This window comes from Notamacropus eugenii, chromosome 2 (assembly GCF_028372415.1).
Source record: "Notamacropus eugenii isolate mMacEug1 chromosome 2, mMacEug1.pri_v2, whole genome shotgun sequence".
Taxonomy (NCBI): Eukaryota; Metazoa; Chordata; class Mammalia; order Diprotodontia; family Macropodidae; genus Notamacropus; species Notamacropus eugenii.
In genome coordinates, this window is record NC_092873.1 from 248,290,475 (window position 1) to 248,308,813 (window position 18,339).

Sequence of the window (18,339 nt, forward strand, 5' to 3'; positions counted from 1 at the left end):
TCAAGTATGAGTTACAAATAACTTGGAATCACTCAGAAATGTGAAAAATGAGAATGAAGAGAAATCCAATTATAAGAAAACTTAGCATTAAAAGTCAGTGACATGTGGTGGCAGCATGGAATAGCAACTTTGCTAGACTTTATATTTCAGAGCACTAAGTGTGAATGAGACATTTCTGGGTCTTTCATATTAAATGTTTTATAGCAGCTCATCAAGTAGTGAACAAGCCATTTGGCCCTCATGGACACAAGTAATTTATTTCTTCGGCTGAGAAATGTTGTGTCTATGACTTAGCACTTTCAAAGCTATAAATACCAGCATTCAAAACCTAAAACTAACATCCAACTACACACAACTTATTCTAAAATTGAGATCTCTTAAATAACAAAATAAGGTACTTTGTTGAAATTAATTATCTGCTTAATAAAACTTAACTCAGAAGACTAGCCAAAAAAAATCAACATGACATATTTTTGCTTAAGATTATTTTCCTTTGAAAAATAAATCTCAGTCATGATAAAAAAAAATGAAATTGAAGGAACAGATCTGCATGCTTGTGTAAGTTAGGTTCTACAGTTAGACCTCCTAAGCTGAACTCTCTTTGTTAACAATAATTGCAACTAAAAACTTACCTGTGGTTTGGGAACAAAAGCTCGGCCCGGAATCGTAAAGGAATGTTGAACCTTGCAGAGATACTGGGCCATGATGGAAAGTCGACTTCGTTGTTTACTTCCTGTATTGGCAGTCAGTCTCTAAGAAAAAAAGTGACTGACATGTTAGCACAAAATTAGACAAAACAGAATAAAAGCTCAATTATTTATGTATACGTTGTGGAAAATTGGTGGCCAATTTGAAAAAAACAAAGTAGTTGCTTATAATAGCTAGCATTTGTGCAGTGCTTTAAAGCTTGAAAATCCTTTTACCTATAGGGTCCCATTTTACCCTCACCATCACTCTGGAAAGTAGATGTTATTATGTTCCACATTGAGGAGGAAAGGGAAGTAGAAGAGGTTGTGATTTGCTCAGAACCACATAACTAGTATGTGCCAGAGACTGGATTTGAACTCAGGTCTGTCTTCCTGACTCTAGGTCTAGTGTGCTACCTAGATGTCTAAATGCTTGATGAATGATTCTACTACTTCTGGCAGCGATGACTTAACCTTCTCCACTAACATATTTCTCCCTTGGCTTCTGTAAAACAAATCTTGCTTGGTTCTCTATCTGACCATTCTCTTAGGCCCCTTTGCCTTATCCACCTCATAACCACTAACTAAGGTTCTGTCTTAGACCATTTCCTTTCCCTTTCTATGTGCCCATGACATTTAAGCTACGGATGCAATTAATTCCATGTAGGTTAACTTTTGCCTGAATTACTATAATAGTCACTAATTACTTGCCCAATCATCTCTCTAATACACTCTACATATAACTGCCAAAGTGATAACCCTAAAACTCAGATCTGACTATGCCACCCTTCTACTTAAAAATCCCTAATGGTTTCCTGTTGCCTCTAGAATAAAATACAAAAGCCTTGGTGTAACATTTCCACAATCTGGCCCACACCAATCATTGCAGTTTTCATTCAAATTATTCCCCTAATGCACTCCATTCCATTCACACTTGCCTTTTTGCTGTATGCCGTATGCCGCATCACATCTCCCATCTCCATGCCTTTGTACAAGTGGCTCTCCCATGCCTAGAATGCATTGTCTCCTCCTCACCTCTACCTCTGGGAACCCCCTAGCTCCCTCTAAGGCAGCTCCAACCTACACTCCATGAGAGCCTTCCCAATCTCGCCCAGTTGTTAATGTTCTTTCCTTTTTGAAATTACTTTGTATATTCCTGCCTTGCACAGTGCCTTACATATTGTTTAATAAATATTTGTTGGTGATGATTATATGACTTTCCAGACATTTTATTTTAATCCCACTCACTGACTCTATACTTTGGCAACATCACACTACACTCTTCTCCAAATTTGACATGATATCTATGCCTTATATCTATGCCATTGTCCCTATGTCTAGAAAGCATTCCCTGATGCTTCAGTTTCCTTCAAGGGTCAGTTCAGCTGTTGCCTTCTATGTGAAGCCTTTACTGATCCTTCTAGTTCTTAGTACTCTCTCCCTTTTAGAGGCAGCTGATAGTACAATGGACAGTTGGGAAGACCTGAATTCAAATGTAGCAGCAGACACTTGTTAGTTGTGTGATCCCAAGCAAGTTTCTTTAGCCTCTGTTTGCCTCAGTTTCCCCATCTATAAAATGGAGATAAAAATAACTGTCTCCCAGGATTGTTGGGAGGACTAAGCAAGACAAAGTACATACATTCACACATACATACACATATATATGTGTATGTATGTATGTATATATATATATATATATATATATATATATATATATATATATATTTGAAGAGTTTAACACAGTGCCTGGGACAGAGTAGGCACTTAATAAATGCTTTCTTCCTTCCTTCCTTAGTCCCGTCTCAAAGTATCTTGTATTAAATCTTTATCCCCAGAGCCCAGCAGAGTTCTTAACAAAGAGTAGGTACGCAATCATTTTTAATATTTAACTGAATCTTTTAAAAATATACTGTATAGCTAGCTACGTTTTGTCACAACCTCTCAGCACTCTAGGCAACTTGCTAACTATTACTGCAGAGAAGGTTCCAACTCGCATTGGGAGAGAGAATTTCCTCATCTGAGAGTTCCCTTATACTAATGAAATCATAGGTCCAGTTCACATCCCCTATCTTTAATCACAGTAAAATCGCTAACTTCTCAAACCCCTAAGAATATGAGACTTCTGTGGAGCTGAAGACTTGGCCCTTTTCAAACCTATGCTTTCCCCATTTTGGATGGAAGTCTTTCTGAAATAAATTACAAACTTCTTGTCTTCTTAAGTACATTACACTGAAGATAATCTACTTTTTCTAAATGACAAAGTCACAATTATGGATATCAGTTATCACCCAGCACAGAGACATATCCAGAGTCCAATGTAATATGTAAATTGTTTTGGAAGAGTAAACTATTATTTCATTTTGGGGGGGTCCACATCTATGATCTTATTGATGTTAGGGAATGCTCAGTGATAAAACTCCCTTTACCAAGGCACATCAGCAATTAAAAGCCTCTGGGTGGCTCAGGACACTGAGCAACTCACAAGTAAGTGCCACATCCAAAGTCACACTGTCATTATATGTCATTGTGGGGCTGCGAACCCAGGTCTGCCTCTCTCTCCACTATGCAACCCTGCCTCTCTAACAAAATACAGCTACTAATTTGTAACTGACCAAAAGCAATACTACCACAACAAAAACAATATCCCTGCTATAACAGAAAACCAAAAAAAGTATAAACACCAATGCCAAGAAAAAAATATGTTGAGAAAATAAAAGTACATTTCATGTAAAGGAACCAACAGTTATACATACACACAGATAGATAGACAGACAGATATCTTACATATATACACATATAGATACACATACACATATGTATGAACATACGTATACCCCTCTCTCTATAAATACATAAATGTATTGTCATTGATTTTTAAAGGTGCTTGATTTTAATATTGGTTTTATAGAATTCTCTTTAATAACAAATTAAGAAAAATATGTCTACCAAAAATCCATGAAGCAGAAAAACACACATGAAAAATTCCAAAAAGTACAAATGAAATGCAGGTTTTGGAATATTCTTATGACATAAAATTTAAAAACTAAATTAGCTAGAGGTAAAGAGTATCAGAGCTGCAAGGGAGTTTGAAAGTCACTTTAGCCCAAGCTAGATCTGAGGATTCTCCCCTAAAACGTATTTAAGTAAGTGGTAACCCCACTTGAGAACCTTCAGGGATGAGGATCTCTCAAGGTTGCCTACTTCATTTACGCACAGTTCTTTTATTATGTTTTTCCTTGTACTGAACCAAAAATCCACCAATCTATAATTTCTCCCTACTATTCTAAGTTCTGTTCTTTGGAGCTAAGAAAAATAAATTAGTCCTTGTTCTATGTGATAGGGCTTAAAATACCTTAAGTACAGTTGTCTCTATGAACCCTCAGTCTTTCCTTTTTCAAACTAAACAGCCCTGTTTCCTTGGAGAGATGGCCTACTGCCCAATCTCTTCACCATCTTGGCCATCATCTTTCAAATACTCTGCAACCTGCCAGAACCCTTCCTAAAATGTGGTACCTGCAACTGAATACAATACTCTGTGTAAAGTCTTACTAGGGGAGATTACAAGGACCACCATTTCCCCATTATGAACTTTATGCTTCTATTCATGTTATTTAAGAACAAGTTAACATTTCCTTTTTTGCTACCCCATCACACTGTTAAATCAGCTTGAATTTACAGAGTACACTAAAACAACCAAGTCTTTATTATATGAATTGTTGTTTAACTATGGCTCATCAATCTGGTACTTATAAAGCTAATTTTTAAGGTCCAAATTTAGGACTTTACACATATTTCTACTTAGTTTCATTGTATTTAATTTGGCCTATTACTCTAGCCTTTAGGATTATTTTTGAATCCCTATTGTATTATAAATATGGTGGTTATCCATGCCAGTTGAATGTCATCTTCAAATCACAGAAGCATAAATTCATTTGAATCACTGGTGAAAATGATAGATGGAATGGGACTGAGGACATAATTCTTTTTTTAAAATTATTTTGTTTATTTTCAGTTTTCTACAATTACTTCTATATTTTTTCCCCTCCCTACCTTTTTCCTACTCCCACTCCAATGCGGTGTGCAATCTTATATAGGTTCAACCCATACATTCCTATTAAATACATTTTCACCTTAGTGATGTTGCATAGAAGAATTAAAATGAATGGGAGAAACCATAAAACAAAACAAAACACAACAAAACAAAACATAACACAGGAGAAAATGGTCTGCTTCATTCTGAGATTCAATTCCATAGTTCTTTCTCTGGATGTAAAAGGTGTTTTGCCTCAAGAGTCCATTGGGAATTTTTTAGGTCCTTGCATTGCTATGAATGACTAACTCTACCAGAAAAATTCCTCGCACACTATGGTTGTTGCTGTGTACAAAGTTCTCCTGGTTCTGCTCCTTTCACTCAGCATCAGTTCATATAAGTCCTTCTAGGCTTCTCTGAAGTCTTCCTGTTCATCATTTCTTATAGCACAATAGTATTCCATTATATTCATATACCAGAACTTGTTCAGCCATTCTCCAACTGATGGGCATCCCCTTGATTTCCAGTTTTTGGCTACCACAAAGAGAGCTGCATTAAATATTTTTGTACATGTGGGACCCTTTCCCATTTTTATAATCTCTTTGGGGATAGAGTCCTAGAAGCAACATTGCTGGGTCAGAGGGGATGCACATTTTTGCAGACCTTTGCTCATAGTTCCAAATAGTTCTCCAGAATGGTTGGATCAGCTCACAGCTCCACCAACAATGAGTTAGTGTTCCAACTCTCCCACATCTTCTCCAACATTTATCATCTTCCTGTTTTGTCATGTTAGCCAATCTGATAGGTGTGATGTGGTACCTCAGAGTTGTTCTGATTTGCATCTCTCTAATCAACAGTGATTTAGAGCATTTTTTCATAGGACTATAGATAGCTTTAACTGCTTCCTCTGAAAACTGCCTGTTCATATCCTTGGACCATTGGAGAATGATTTGCAGTCTTACAAATTTGACTCAGTTCTCTATATATTTTAGAAATCAGGCCATTATCACAGATAGTGGTTGCAAAAATTCTTTCCCAGTTTTCTGCGTTGAAGATAGAATTCTTTAACAAAAAAAAAAAAATAAGAAAATGTATTCTCCAAAATGTATTACCAAAGAGATGGTAACATATTTTCCAAATAATATCTTATCCTGGATTTTTTTCTCATGAAATCCATATACTATTGTATATATAAAATATATTCCTCCATTCACACCAGTCTAGTATATATTATCTAACATATGAATGATATCCTTCCTCTAGTGACCACAAAAGGCCTAAAGAGTTTAACTATATCTCTTTAAACCAGTTAATCTAAAGACATTCCAGTTTAACAGAAAATGGCATAATGACATGACATCAACAGTCATCCTGATAAATATCTGGTCACTAGATTCAGATGGCTCTGGAGAAGTGAGGTTGGTGACAGCCCTCCCTCACTCAAAACAAAATCAAGTGCAAGTCATGTCATTATTTCTCTGATGGCATGGGCTTCTTTAGCAATGAAGGATGAACACATTTCACTCCATAGATTTAGTGTAAGATTCCTATTCACGAGTTATAGCTATTTCTATGGTTAATAACTCATATATGTGCTTCAAAAACTCGGAGACCTTCCAGAGATAAATTATCATAAAAGGTTAATACACCAAACTATTTTTGTTTTAAGTACAAGTAAACTTCTGACCTCTAAACTTCAAGTAGTTTATCTAAGTACGCAAAAATAAGGAGCTAGAGAAATCAAAGACTATGATATTTCTTCTTTGCAACAACCACAATCATTTTAACATGAATAAGATTTACCCTTGAAAAATTGTAGCAGTTAGGCATCAGAAACAATGGATCTCATCTTCCGATTCACCTATTCCTCACAAATGGCCAAAGTAATCTATAATTTTGTAATTACTTGTCTACGTACTACCTTCCTAACTCCTTCATAGAGTATAAACTTTATGAAGACAGGGACAATATTTTAGTTAAATGTTACAAGGTACCTAGAACCAATCACAGTCTTCTGTAGACAGCAGGCACTTAATAAGTATTGCTAAACTGAAAAATCATGGCTTTCCTGGGAGTCATATATGCCAGTTCTGGTCCCAGCTCAGCCACTACTAGTTAGTTATTTGGCACCTATTTCATCATCTATAAAATGAAGGGTGGAACATATTAACATCCCTTCATATGTAAGATTCTCTGATTCTGTTACATGATCTGTCACTGTTTGTATTGCTGTCTGCATGTCTTTTAGTAAGATACTTCTCAGTTTTCCCTGCATTTAAATTTTATATTACAAAGAACAAAAAAGGGCTCTATTTATCTTGTGTTGCCAGGTAACCAAAACAATTCTATATATAAGCAATAAAACTAATCCCTAATATTTGCATACAGCTTACACATAATTCTCACATGATAGATGACTCTCAAATGAGTGCTAAACTTCTCTAAAGCAGAAAATGTACACCTATGGTATATGTGTTAGGTCTAAAATAAAGATCAGCTACCCAACAATACTTACTCATAAAGTTACATCTCAAAGGGATTTGTAATGATTTGGACAGAGATTGGGCCTCAAGTTTTCCTCTGTTCTATCTAGAAAGATGTGACTACAGAGAATAAGAATGAGATCAGTGTAATCTCTAATTCAGGGCTTCTTAACCTGTGGTCCGTAGACAGAGTTGAATGGATCCATGAATTTGAATAGGAAAAAAATTACATCTTTATTTTCACTAACCTTTGGCCATTGGTTTCCTCTGTAAACTTATGCATTTTATATACTCAGAAATATTATCTGAGAAGGGGTCCATAAGCTTCACCAGACTGCCCAAAGGATCATCGACACAAAATGAACTCCTGATCTAAATAAACCTACCTGATCTAAGAGATTAGAAATTTCATCTACAAAAAATGATTAGAAGAAAAAGCATGATATAAAATCATGAAATCACTCAAACCTAACGAAGCATGGACTCATGAGTCTTGTCATTGGGACTGTGCTCTCCCATAGTCTTGTTATCATAAAGTTTTAGGTTCATGTTGAAAGAAAAAAAGAAAGATGTGACTAAACAAATAAACTTCATAAATAAGGCCACAAGAGTCATTGACCTATGAGAACAAACTACTTTGATGCAGTATGGAATATATACAAATAATTGGTCAACTGTAAATTATTTTTATTATTAACATAGGTCCTGAAGGACCTCTAATTACATTTTTGTTAGCTTTAGTTGAATAAACAAAATAAACCGGTACTTCTTTTTAAAAAAACAACCAACTATTTTATAAATTAGACTTTTCTAATACCATCATCATAGGTTTGTTACAATTAAAGTACCTATACTATGGGGCTTCATACAATGCTACAGAAGAAAGAAGACCTAGGATGGAATCCTGTTTCTGCCACATGTTACGTGTAATAACAGTACAATTTAAGACCTCTCTGGGTCTTGATTTCCTCATCTATAAAATTTGGAGGTTGGATCTAGGTTATCCCCAAGTTTCCTTTCAGCTCTAAATCCTATGATCCCAAGACTTCGAAAGTATAGTTTAAAATCCATCCAAAACTTTGCAATCTTCATGAGTTGTTGTGACCAACAAATGTCATTATTTGATGGCCAACCTTCTGCTGAGGAACTACTTTGAACTTAATTAGACTGAGCTTTAACAGACATATAGTCTATCACTAGGCTCATACATAAAACCATTCCAGCTTAGGAGAATCTGTCAGAATGTATGTGATATGCTGGCACAACCTACACAAATGAAGGGTCATCTGGATGTCATGATCATGCATCAAAATAGGGATTCCATATAAGATAACATTTAGAGGGAAATTATAGTTTAGCAACTTCATGGGGAAAATTCACTACAAAATTTTGCAAAAAAAAAATGCATATGACTACACAGTTAAAATGCACATATTGTTAAAATATGTTTTTAGGTCAGAAAACATGTTTTTCCCCATTGTGTGTCAAAACTATCTAAAATGTCCTACACAAAATCTAAAAATAATACCTACAAATGTAACGTAGGAAAAAGTTTTATGAGGATCATCTCATGTTGCTATAGAAGTGACAGCGTAATGAAAATATGCCAAAACTGAGGATGGTATTCACATCAATATGACAGCAATGAAAAATGAGTAACAGCAAAAAACCAAGTCTAGCCATCATTATAAAGATGATTGCTATATCTATGGGAGCCACTCAAATCTAATCATATTTTCCTTGTCTATAAAATGGATACAATAATTCCTTCAACTAGCTCACAAGGGAAGAAGGATATATCTACATAATTTAACACTTCAAAAGATAAAGAGCTTACTCACCTGCCTAAACTTTAGGTCTCTGAAATGCATATTTTGTAGTTGATCACCACTTATAAAAGCTGTCAACTCAGGAAGGAAAGCAAGAACTAAAATCTTAATTCAATGATATTATTTATTGTGATTACTATAAGAAATGTACTATGTTGTATGCTAACATTGATATAATGATGAATAATGCCTTTGGCCTCAAGAAGGTTAAACTTTAGAAAGATATGACGAATGCCTAGTAGAGGGCATGGATAAAAAGTAGCATGTAATACGGACAAAGGAAAGGTGCTGTTGGGAAAATTTCAAGAAATGAGAGATTACTTTTACCTGAAGGTTAGTAGTGGGGCAAAAAATTAGAAAAGTTCCACAAAAGCTCTTTGGACTTCTGATCTACTATCAGAATGCTATGAGACAGTAGCTGGTGCTCCACATTTAAGCTCCTTGAAGTAGTACGAAAACTAGGAAAGAACTTAAAAAATAAAAATAAAAGCCTACAAGTTTACTATAGAAATATATGAAGGGAAAGTGATTAAATAACAAAACAATTCTGCACACAATCTACCCAGTGTTAATGCTACTGAAGAGACCCAAACCAACTCTCATCCTTATCAGTGTTTATCCTTAAACACTAATCTCACTTTCCACAGTAGTTCTTCCAAACTTTTTCATTCCTCCTCAGAGCTCCCATGACAGTCCTTCCCCTCATCTCTTAGCTGAGAACTTTGCCTCATTTTGCCCATCACCATGAGCTCCCTCTTCTCCCCTCATCCTCCTTTCATGTCACACCTATGCCTTTTGCAATTATCTTCTCCTTCACGTCCATCTCACCCAAAGAGGTGGCACTAGTACTTGCAAAGGCAAACCCTTCTACCAGCATAACCAATCTCATTCCATCCTGTTTTATCCAACAAATTGCCCCCCTGGAAATCCCCATTCTCTCACTTATCTTCAATCTCTCCCTGAGACACACTCCATTCTCAAAAAGCCCTCATTTGATCCTTCTACCCACACCATTTTCCTGTATCTCTTTTGTCCTTTATGGTGAAATTTCTTGATGTCTCCAGCAGATACCTCCACTTCCTCTTCTCTCACACTTATCCTAACTCCCTGCTTCTTAATTCATCATGCCACTGAAAATGCTCTCTCCAAAGTTATCAGATACCCTAATTGCCAAATCTAATGGCGTTTTCCCAATCCTCACTCTCCTCCACCTCTCCTCTACCTCTGACACTATGGATCATCTTCTCCTGAATACTCTTTTTTTTTCTAGGAATTCAGGGCACCACTCTCTCCCAATCCTCCTACCAATCAGACGACTTCTTCATCTCTCTGAGTATCTTTGCTGGATCCTCAGGTAGGCCAAGCCCATTTACCATGGGTGTCCCAGAGCTCTGTACTAGGCCCTCTTCTCTTCTCCTTTTATACTACTTCACTTGGTGATCTCACTAGCTCCCATGGAATTTATCACCTCTTTGCTGAAGATTCTCAAATCTACTATCCTGCCCCATCTTCTCTGCTGACCTCCAATCACACATCTCTAACAGCCTTTCAGACATCTTTAACTGTAATCTGTACTTTAACAGATATCTTAAACTCAACATGTACAAAACAAAACTCAATATGTATCCCCCTAAATCCTCTCCATTTTCTACCCTCCCTATTATTTTGGAGAGTATCACCATCCTCTCAGTCCATAAGGCTGGAAGTCATCATCAATTCCTCACTATCTCTCACCTCCCACTGCCAATATTCAATCTATTGCCAAGGCCTGTTAATTTCACCTTTGACACATCTCTTAAATGTGTCTCCTTTTCTACTTTGACACTGCTATCACTCTGGTACAGACCCTCATCAGTTCAAAGCCTAGACTACAGCAATACTCTGTGATCTACCTACGTCAAGCCTCTCCCCATTCCAATACATTCTCTAATCAGCTGCCAAAGTGATTTTTGTAAAGGACAGGTTTAACAAAACTGCTGGTTCCCTCTTGCCCCAGAATAAAATACAAAATTCTCTTTTTTGGAACTTCCAAAGGCGGATTCATGATGGCAGGGTAGAGAAAGCACTATAGTCAACTTCTCCTAACATTCCCTTCCAAACAATTTTAAAATAATGCCTCAAACTGAATTCTGGAGTGGAAGAGCCAACAAAAGGCAAGACATCTTTCCTGCCTAAGCCAACTTAGAGAGTCAGAAGGGGAGGTATGTGACATAGGGGTAGGAACTGTCCAGAAGCTCATATAACAGCAACAAAAGCTGGAGGACTTGGAGGCATCAACAGCACAACTTCAACTCTCAGCCCAGAGATGGTAAGGGGACTGTGCAACTGGTGTGAAAGAGATTTGCAAGGGACCTCTGTGCTAGCCCTGGGTGTAGGACAAGTTGCTGGTTGGCAACTCCACTGGGTACATCCGCTGCTGAGTTGAAATGCCATGAGAGGAGAGATTTTGGTCACAAGGGATCAGGGGACATAAAGATCAGCACTCAAGGTTCCTTCCTAGGTAAGGATGAAAGTGCAGACCAGGAGAGCAGTGATCACACCTCTCCTCAGATCATATCATCTTAAAAGCACTGAAAACTTCCAAACCCCCAGAATTATCTCTTAAAACAGAAGCATGGAAAAAAACTAAAACTTGGGAAAGAGTCCCTCCTGCTCCCTCTCTGTGCTAAGAACATATCCCACTTTTAATATAAAGTTAAAAATCAAAAAACAGGCTGGAAAAGTGAGCAAACAACAACAACAACAAAACCTGACCATAAAAAGCTACTACAGTGACAGGGAAGAAGATCAAGACACAAGCTCAGAAGAAGTCAATGATGTCAAAAAACAGCTACAACAAAGTTTAAAAAAAAATGTGAATTGGACACAAGACCAATAAGAATCTTGGAAGAGCTAAGAAATTGTTTTCAAAATAAAATAAGAATAGATGGAGAAAAACTGAGTAAAGAATGAGAACAAGGGAAGAAAATTATGAAAAGACAACAGTTTGGTAAAAGAGGCACAAAAATACTCTAGAAAATAACTCCTTAAAAAGTATAATTGACCAAATGGGAAAAAAAGAGGTAAAAAATAAAAAACTTCATAAAAAAAGTAATTCCTTCAAAATTAGAATTGAGCAAGTAGAAGTGAATGACTCCATAAGAAAGAAGAAAAAACGTTTTTTTCAGTTAAAAAATTGAAAAAAATATTAAATATCTCTTTGGATAAACAACTGACCTAGAGAGTAAATTGAGGAGAAATAATTTAAGAATTATTGGACTACTTGGAAACCATGATCAAAGAATGAATCTAAACATCGTATTTCAAGAAATCATAAAGGAAAACTTCCCCCAAAACCTACAATCAGAGGGTAAAATAGAAACTGAAAGAATCTACCAATCAACTGAAAGAGATCCCAAAATGAAAACTCCCAGAAATGTCATAGCCAAATTCCAGAGCTCACAGGTCAAAGAGAAAATACTTTAATAAGCCAGAAAATAACTATTCAAATATTATAGTCATACTCAGGATCCCACCACATTTAGCTGTTTCTATATTAAGGAGCAGAAGGCTTAGAATATGATATTTTGGGAAGCAAAAAAGCTAGGATTACAAGCAAAAATTAACTACCCAGCAAAAGTGAGTACAATCTTTCAAGGCAAAAAAAGATGTTTAATGAAATAGGGGACTCACATTTCTGATGAAAAGATTAGAACTGAAAAGAAAATCTGACTTTCAAACATAAAACTCAAAAGAAGCAGAAAAAGGTAAACATGAAAAAGGAAACAAGGGACTCAATATGGTTAAAATGTTTATATTCCTACCGGAAACATGATACATATGACTTTTGAGAAGTTTATAATTATTAGGCCATTGTAAGGGCAAGCAAAGTAGGATCTTTGGCTGTTTTTGTTTGAGTATAATCAAGAAGTATAATGCCTCTGACTGAATCTTGCCTTTATCAACCAAGAATCTTTACTAGGAGTAAAGTACAGAAAAAAAAGAGTTTCTTTAACTAGAAACAGTATATGTATTTGCATTGTTAACGTGATTAAAGATCTTCCCCATTCACTAATGGGCCTGCCCATTAATGGGAGTTTGATTAAGGAAGATTTGTAGGAAGGCCCAAATCTTTTGTTAATGAGGCACTGGTTCTCAAGGGTTGGGATGTCCTCTGGTTCTAAAAAAGGTATAAATACTCTGAGGGTGAGATTTTACTTTGGGGCTTAGTTTTTGGTAGAAGCTTTGTGTGTCAGATGAGACTCTGGGAAGCTGCTAAGGAGGCCCCCTGGCTTTGAAAATCCAGATGCTGGTGCTTCCTTCTCTGGCAACTATGGTCAGACAGTTGGACCTGTCTGTTGATTTGTGATATATGTACTGCTTATGTCAAGACAGTTTGGAAGCACTGTCTGTTGATTTCCTGAACTAAGTGAATAATATATGCACTTGATTAAAGGAGATTGTTAACTCCTCAAAAGTTGCCTTTCCATTTAGAAAAGCAGATCTAAGAACCTGTAATAGCAAGATCTTCTGTGTATGTTGGGGTGCTTACTGATACAGCCAGTTAGAAGGACTCTACATAGATAGAGGACACAGTAATAAGCTGATTATGTTGGGATGATGTAAAAAATCATCATGGGGGAGACAGAGGGAAAAGGGGGAAGAGAGAGAAAGAATGGAGAAAATTATGTCACCAAAAAAAGTACACAAGAAAGAGCTTTTACAGTAGATAGAAATATGGTGGTGGCAACACTTGAACCTCACTCTCATCTAAGCTGGTTCAAAGAGGTAAAACACACACACACACACACACACACACACACACACACACACACACACACACACTTAGACAATTGGGTATAGATTTTTATCTTAACCAACAGAGAAGGAGAGGAAGTACAAAAAGAAAACAACATAGGGAGGGAGTAGTGATAAAAAGGAAGGTGGATAAAAGAACGTAGTGATAAAAAGCAAAACAGACTTCAGAGCAAACAGGATAAAAAGAGAGAAAAGGATAAACAGAAGAAAACAGGAGAGAAATGCACAGTTAGCAATCATAACTGTGAATGGGAATGGGATGAATTCATCCATAAAATGGAAGCAGCAGAATGGATTAAAAACCAGATTCCAACAATATGTTGTTTACAAGAAACAAACTTGAAACAGAGAGACACACAGAGTTAAAATAAGGGGCTCAATGCAAGATACTTCAGCAGAAGTAAAAAAGGCATGGGTAGTAATTACGATCTCAGACAAAGCCAAAGCAAAAACAGACTTAATTAAGAGAGATAAGAAGGGAAACTACATCTTGCTAAAAGGTACCATAGACAATGAAGTAATATCAGTACTAAATATATATGCAACAAAAGGCATGGCATCTAAATTCTTAAAAGTTAAATAAATTACAGGAGGAAACAGACTGTCAAACTATACCAGTGGGCGACCTCAACTTTCATTTCTCAGACCTAGATAAATCTAACCATAAAATATGTAAGAAAGAAGTTAAGGAGATGACTAGAATCATAGAAAAGTTAGATACGACAGACCTCTAAAGAAAACTGAATGGGAATAAAAATAAGCATATCTTTTTCTCAGCTACTTCTACTTCAGTAGTGGCACAAAAGTATACAGTGGGTGCTAAGAATCACACAGTTTTTGGACTGCCTACTAATGTAGCCTATCATTAATATAAGTGATGATATTCAAATGTGAGATCCTTGTCACATATTCCTAAAGCATAAGTTTGACCACAAAATGCCTTTGCTCACTGAAATCTAGGAGCTCTAATTTCTTCCATGATCAAATACTCTTCTGTTTCCCATTTAACGTCCTTCACTACTTGGCTCCAATCTACCTTTCCAACACTATTGTATATTAATATACTTCACACATTTTTCATCCTGCTAAACTGGCCTTATTTTTATTCCACAAATACTACATTCTGTCTCTCATCTCTGGGGCTTCTCACACAGGCTGCCCCCATGTCAAGAACATTCTCCTCCTTTAGCATTTTCTCTTACATCTCCTCCACTTTTCAGCTTCCTTTTATGTGCTCTCTTTCCTCACTAGATTGTTAGATCCTTGGGGGCAGAAATTGTCTTTCTATTTCTTATTTGGATCCTCGGGGCTTAGTATAGTGCCTGCCCTACAGTAGGCACTAAATAAATATTTAAGTGAATTGAGTTGACTAAACAAAGTATATACAGAGATCTTTGCTGTAGGTAATTCTTTTAAAGGCACTGATATCTCCAAGTATCTGAAAGGTACTTTTCCCCTTGGTGGGGAAAAATCATCATTAAAAAAGATGACAGAGAAGTGCAAATCACTACCAACCCATACGTCTACTTCCCATTTCCACAAAATCATTACGAAAATAATCTAGTATTAAGGATATCCTTGAAGAAAGAATGAGAAAAAATTAGCTAGACTTTCAAAAATGATAAGCTATAGCGGACAATATTTTTAAACCATACAAGTGACTGGGAGGTAGAGAATACAAGATCCCATGGTACTTCAGGTTTTTTTTAACTATAAAAAACCAATTTATTTGGTAACACAAAACACTGCCCTAAATGTTTTCTACAACTAGGTATTTTTCATGCTCCTGTCAAAGTCATGTGGGAACTATCCCTAAGTTTACTATCTGTGCAGTCAGACCACTGGCTCATCCAATTTTACAAGAACAAGAAAGACATACCATACAAATGATTTAATCCCGAATTATTTAAATAAGCTATGAAAAAAAATAAAAAATCAGAAATGACCACAAATGAAATCAACACCAACTATATTAATTTCATTCCTAGGTTAAAACAATATAAATTAATTGCTACAATAAGGAGACTAAAACAGTACAGAAAGCACCTTACTCAGCAAACTTTTGATTTGTATACCACACAGAGAGATTAGATGGCTGTCAAAGGGAAAACTGGACTCTCATTTGTAAGCTACTATGAAGAAGGATGATGGGAGATTATGAGTGGTAAAGCAGTGAGACATGGTGGAGGGTAAAACAAGTTTAAAGAAAGCATGGCAAAACAGCCAACTAAGCAAATTCATCCCATGGGCACTCAAGGTTGAAAACGAAAGAAAACAGAAGAAAATTAGAAAAGATGTGCAAAAATTATTAAAAACAAACTATTTTTTCCATCAAGGAAAATGGAATCATCACATTTGGACCCTACTATCACAGTCCCTGAGGTGCTTACAGAAAAAGCAAAGATAATGAGAGCCCACTAAAAACAACAAAAACATGAAAAGCAGCTAGACTGCATCAAGTATCTACAAAGGAGACATATGCAAGATGTATACATTTAAAGGCATTGAAGGAGAAGGATTTTCTAAAGAAAGAAGGTTTCTAAAGTAGGGGGAAAGAGCAAAGGTATGGAGAAAATCTTAGACCTTATTTATTTATTTATTTTTTGAAAAGGTGATCAAGAAAACATCAACAATTATCCACTTAAATTCCTACTTTCCACTAACGCTACTCCCACATCTATACAAAATCTCTCAGGGTCACCCACACATGAACTGAATGAATTAATGTATTATATTCCCCAAAGAGTGCATTAGTAGGGAAAAACAGAGTTTCACAAGCAATATTCCATAATGAACCACCTTTCTGCCATCTCACAACTAACCCAAAGATATAGAGAATATAAGACCTCAAACTAGCATCTGACTGAACAGGAGAAATCTCCACCATACAGCTTCTTTTACATGTCTCTCCTCCACACATCTGGGTCCACATAGCCTCATACAACATGGCATCATACATAAGACACTACTTGTTCCCCCTTATCAGTTAACTTCAGGTAAATCAGTGAACATTCTCATCCCATCCTCTCATCCTCCTCCACATCATTCCCCAAATCTGCAGCACCCCACTCTTGTCTCCAGGTGGCTAGGAAGAATATCTTTTGATGAATATTTTGTGGACGCACCATATCCTGTGTGGAGGTTCCTTTTCCCTTCTCTAGTGCAGTTACTGCATAATGACTCATTTAAAGTGGCATTTGCTACCAAATGAATGAACTGAAATGGGTATAGGGAAATCATCAAGTCTCATTCTGATTTAAAAACCCCCTGAATACAAGGATCCTTCATTCCAAATGCTACAGATATTATTTGGAGAATATTCAGCACTTAGTTCAAGTGGAAGAGAGATTCCTCAAAGATGGTATGGTCTTCCAAATACTCCTATTTATAGATAGAATTTTACTGATTTCATCAATCTCTAGAACACTGCAGAATCTTCTGGGATCTATAATCACCCAAAAGAGGGATTATTGTTTGTTTTAACCATCTAAAAACCAAATTAATAAAGAATACCTATTATTATATCTATGACATAGTTGAATGGACAGAAATTATAAATGGCTAGTAAGCTGGGCCCAGAATTGAATGGAGGAGCAGAGCAGGTTGCTTTGTCTTTGGGAAACTGTGCCATGCCTTTAATGACCCTGAGTTTCTCCTTAAAACTAAGGCCCATCTTTAAAACAATATTCTTATGATGATGCCACTTACTATAATGGCTCTGAGACATGAAATATCAGCTCTAAAAAAGGAAAGTTGTAAGTCACCTGGAAGGAAAGGAGAGGTACATGACGGGTGTAAGTATGCCACAACACATTAATAAAAAAGAACTGTGCCGGAGAATCAGTTAAAGTATGTCATCAGAAAGATGTATGTCAGAAAAGAGGTGTGCTCGGCACATAGTAAGAGCAAGGGATAACTGGCAGACAACCTATACGTGAAGCCCACTGGGGGAGCCTCTGTGGGAGGTTCCTGGCAGGACATACTGCAGAATTGCAAGGATTAGAAGGTCTGGATGGGTTTCAGTTACATGGAGGAAGTTAAGTACCCATACTGATGAGCTCACAGATCCACCAAAGTATTTAAGTATAAGCAGCACCAAATTTGAAATAATGGCAACTAAAAGAAGCAGCCAGGATAAACGGAAATTTCCAGATCCTCAAAGCAAGGGGCTTTGTCAGATAATCATCAATGCTACAGCAATAAATTTTAATTTGGCAGACAAGCATATATGTAAAATAGCAGTTTTCACATCAAATTAATCAACCATAGTTTTCTTCTAAGAATATCCATATGGTCCATCAGCTCAGAGAGGACACAGGGTAGTGAATTATATCTAGAGCAATGAAAAGAGATGTACATCCTAATGTGTTTTTAAAACAGCTGATTCGCTATTAATCTTGCTTAAGACAGTCTGGTTAAATTTTCTCCACCTGTAAAATTAAAATTTTTATTGCTATTTAGGTGTTTTCAGTCATGTCTAACTCTTAGTGATTCTTTTTGAGGAATTCTCTTGG

The 18,339-nt window shown here is 36.4% G+C and overlaps 1 protein-coding gene across 2 annotated transcripts in view; it reads right to left on the reverse strand.

Annotated features, from left to right (window-relative positions):
• The window catches only part of TFB1M (transcription factor B1, mitochondrial), a 79,628-nt gene that overhangs the window by 40,121 nt on the left and 21,168 nt on the right, over positions 1-18,339 (reverse strand). For both annotated transcript variants that reach the window (XM_072643765.1, XM_072643764.1), the window contains one exon: positions 633-752. In XM_072643765.1, coding sequence (XP_072499866.1) covers positions 633-752 — 120 coding nt within the window. The remainder of the gene's footprint in view (positions 1-632; positions 753-18,339) is intronic.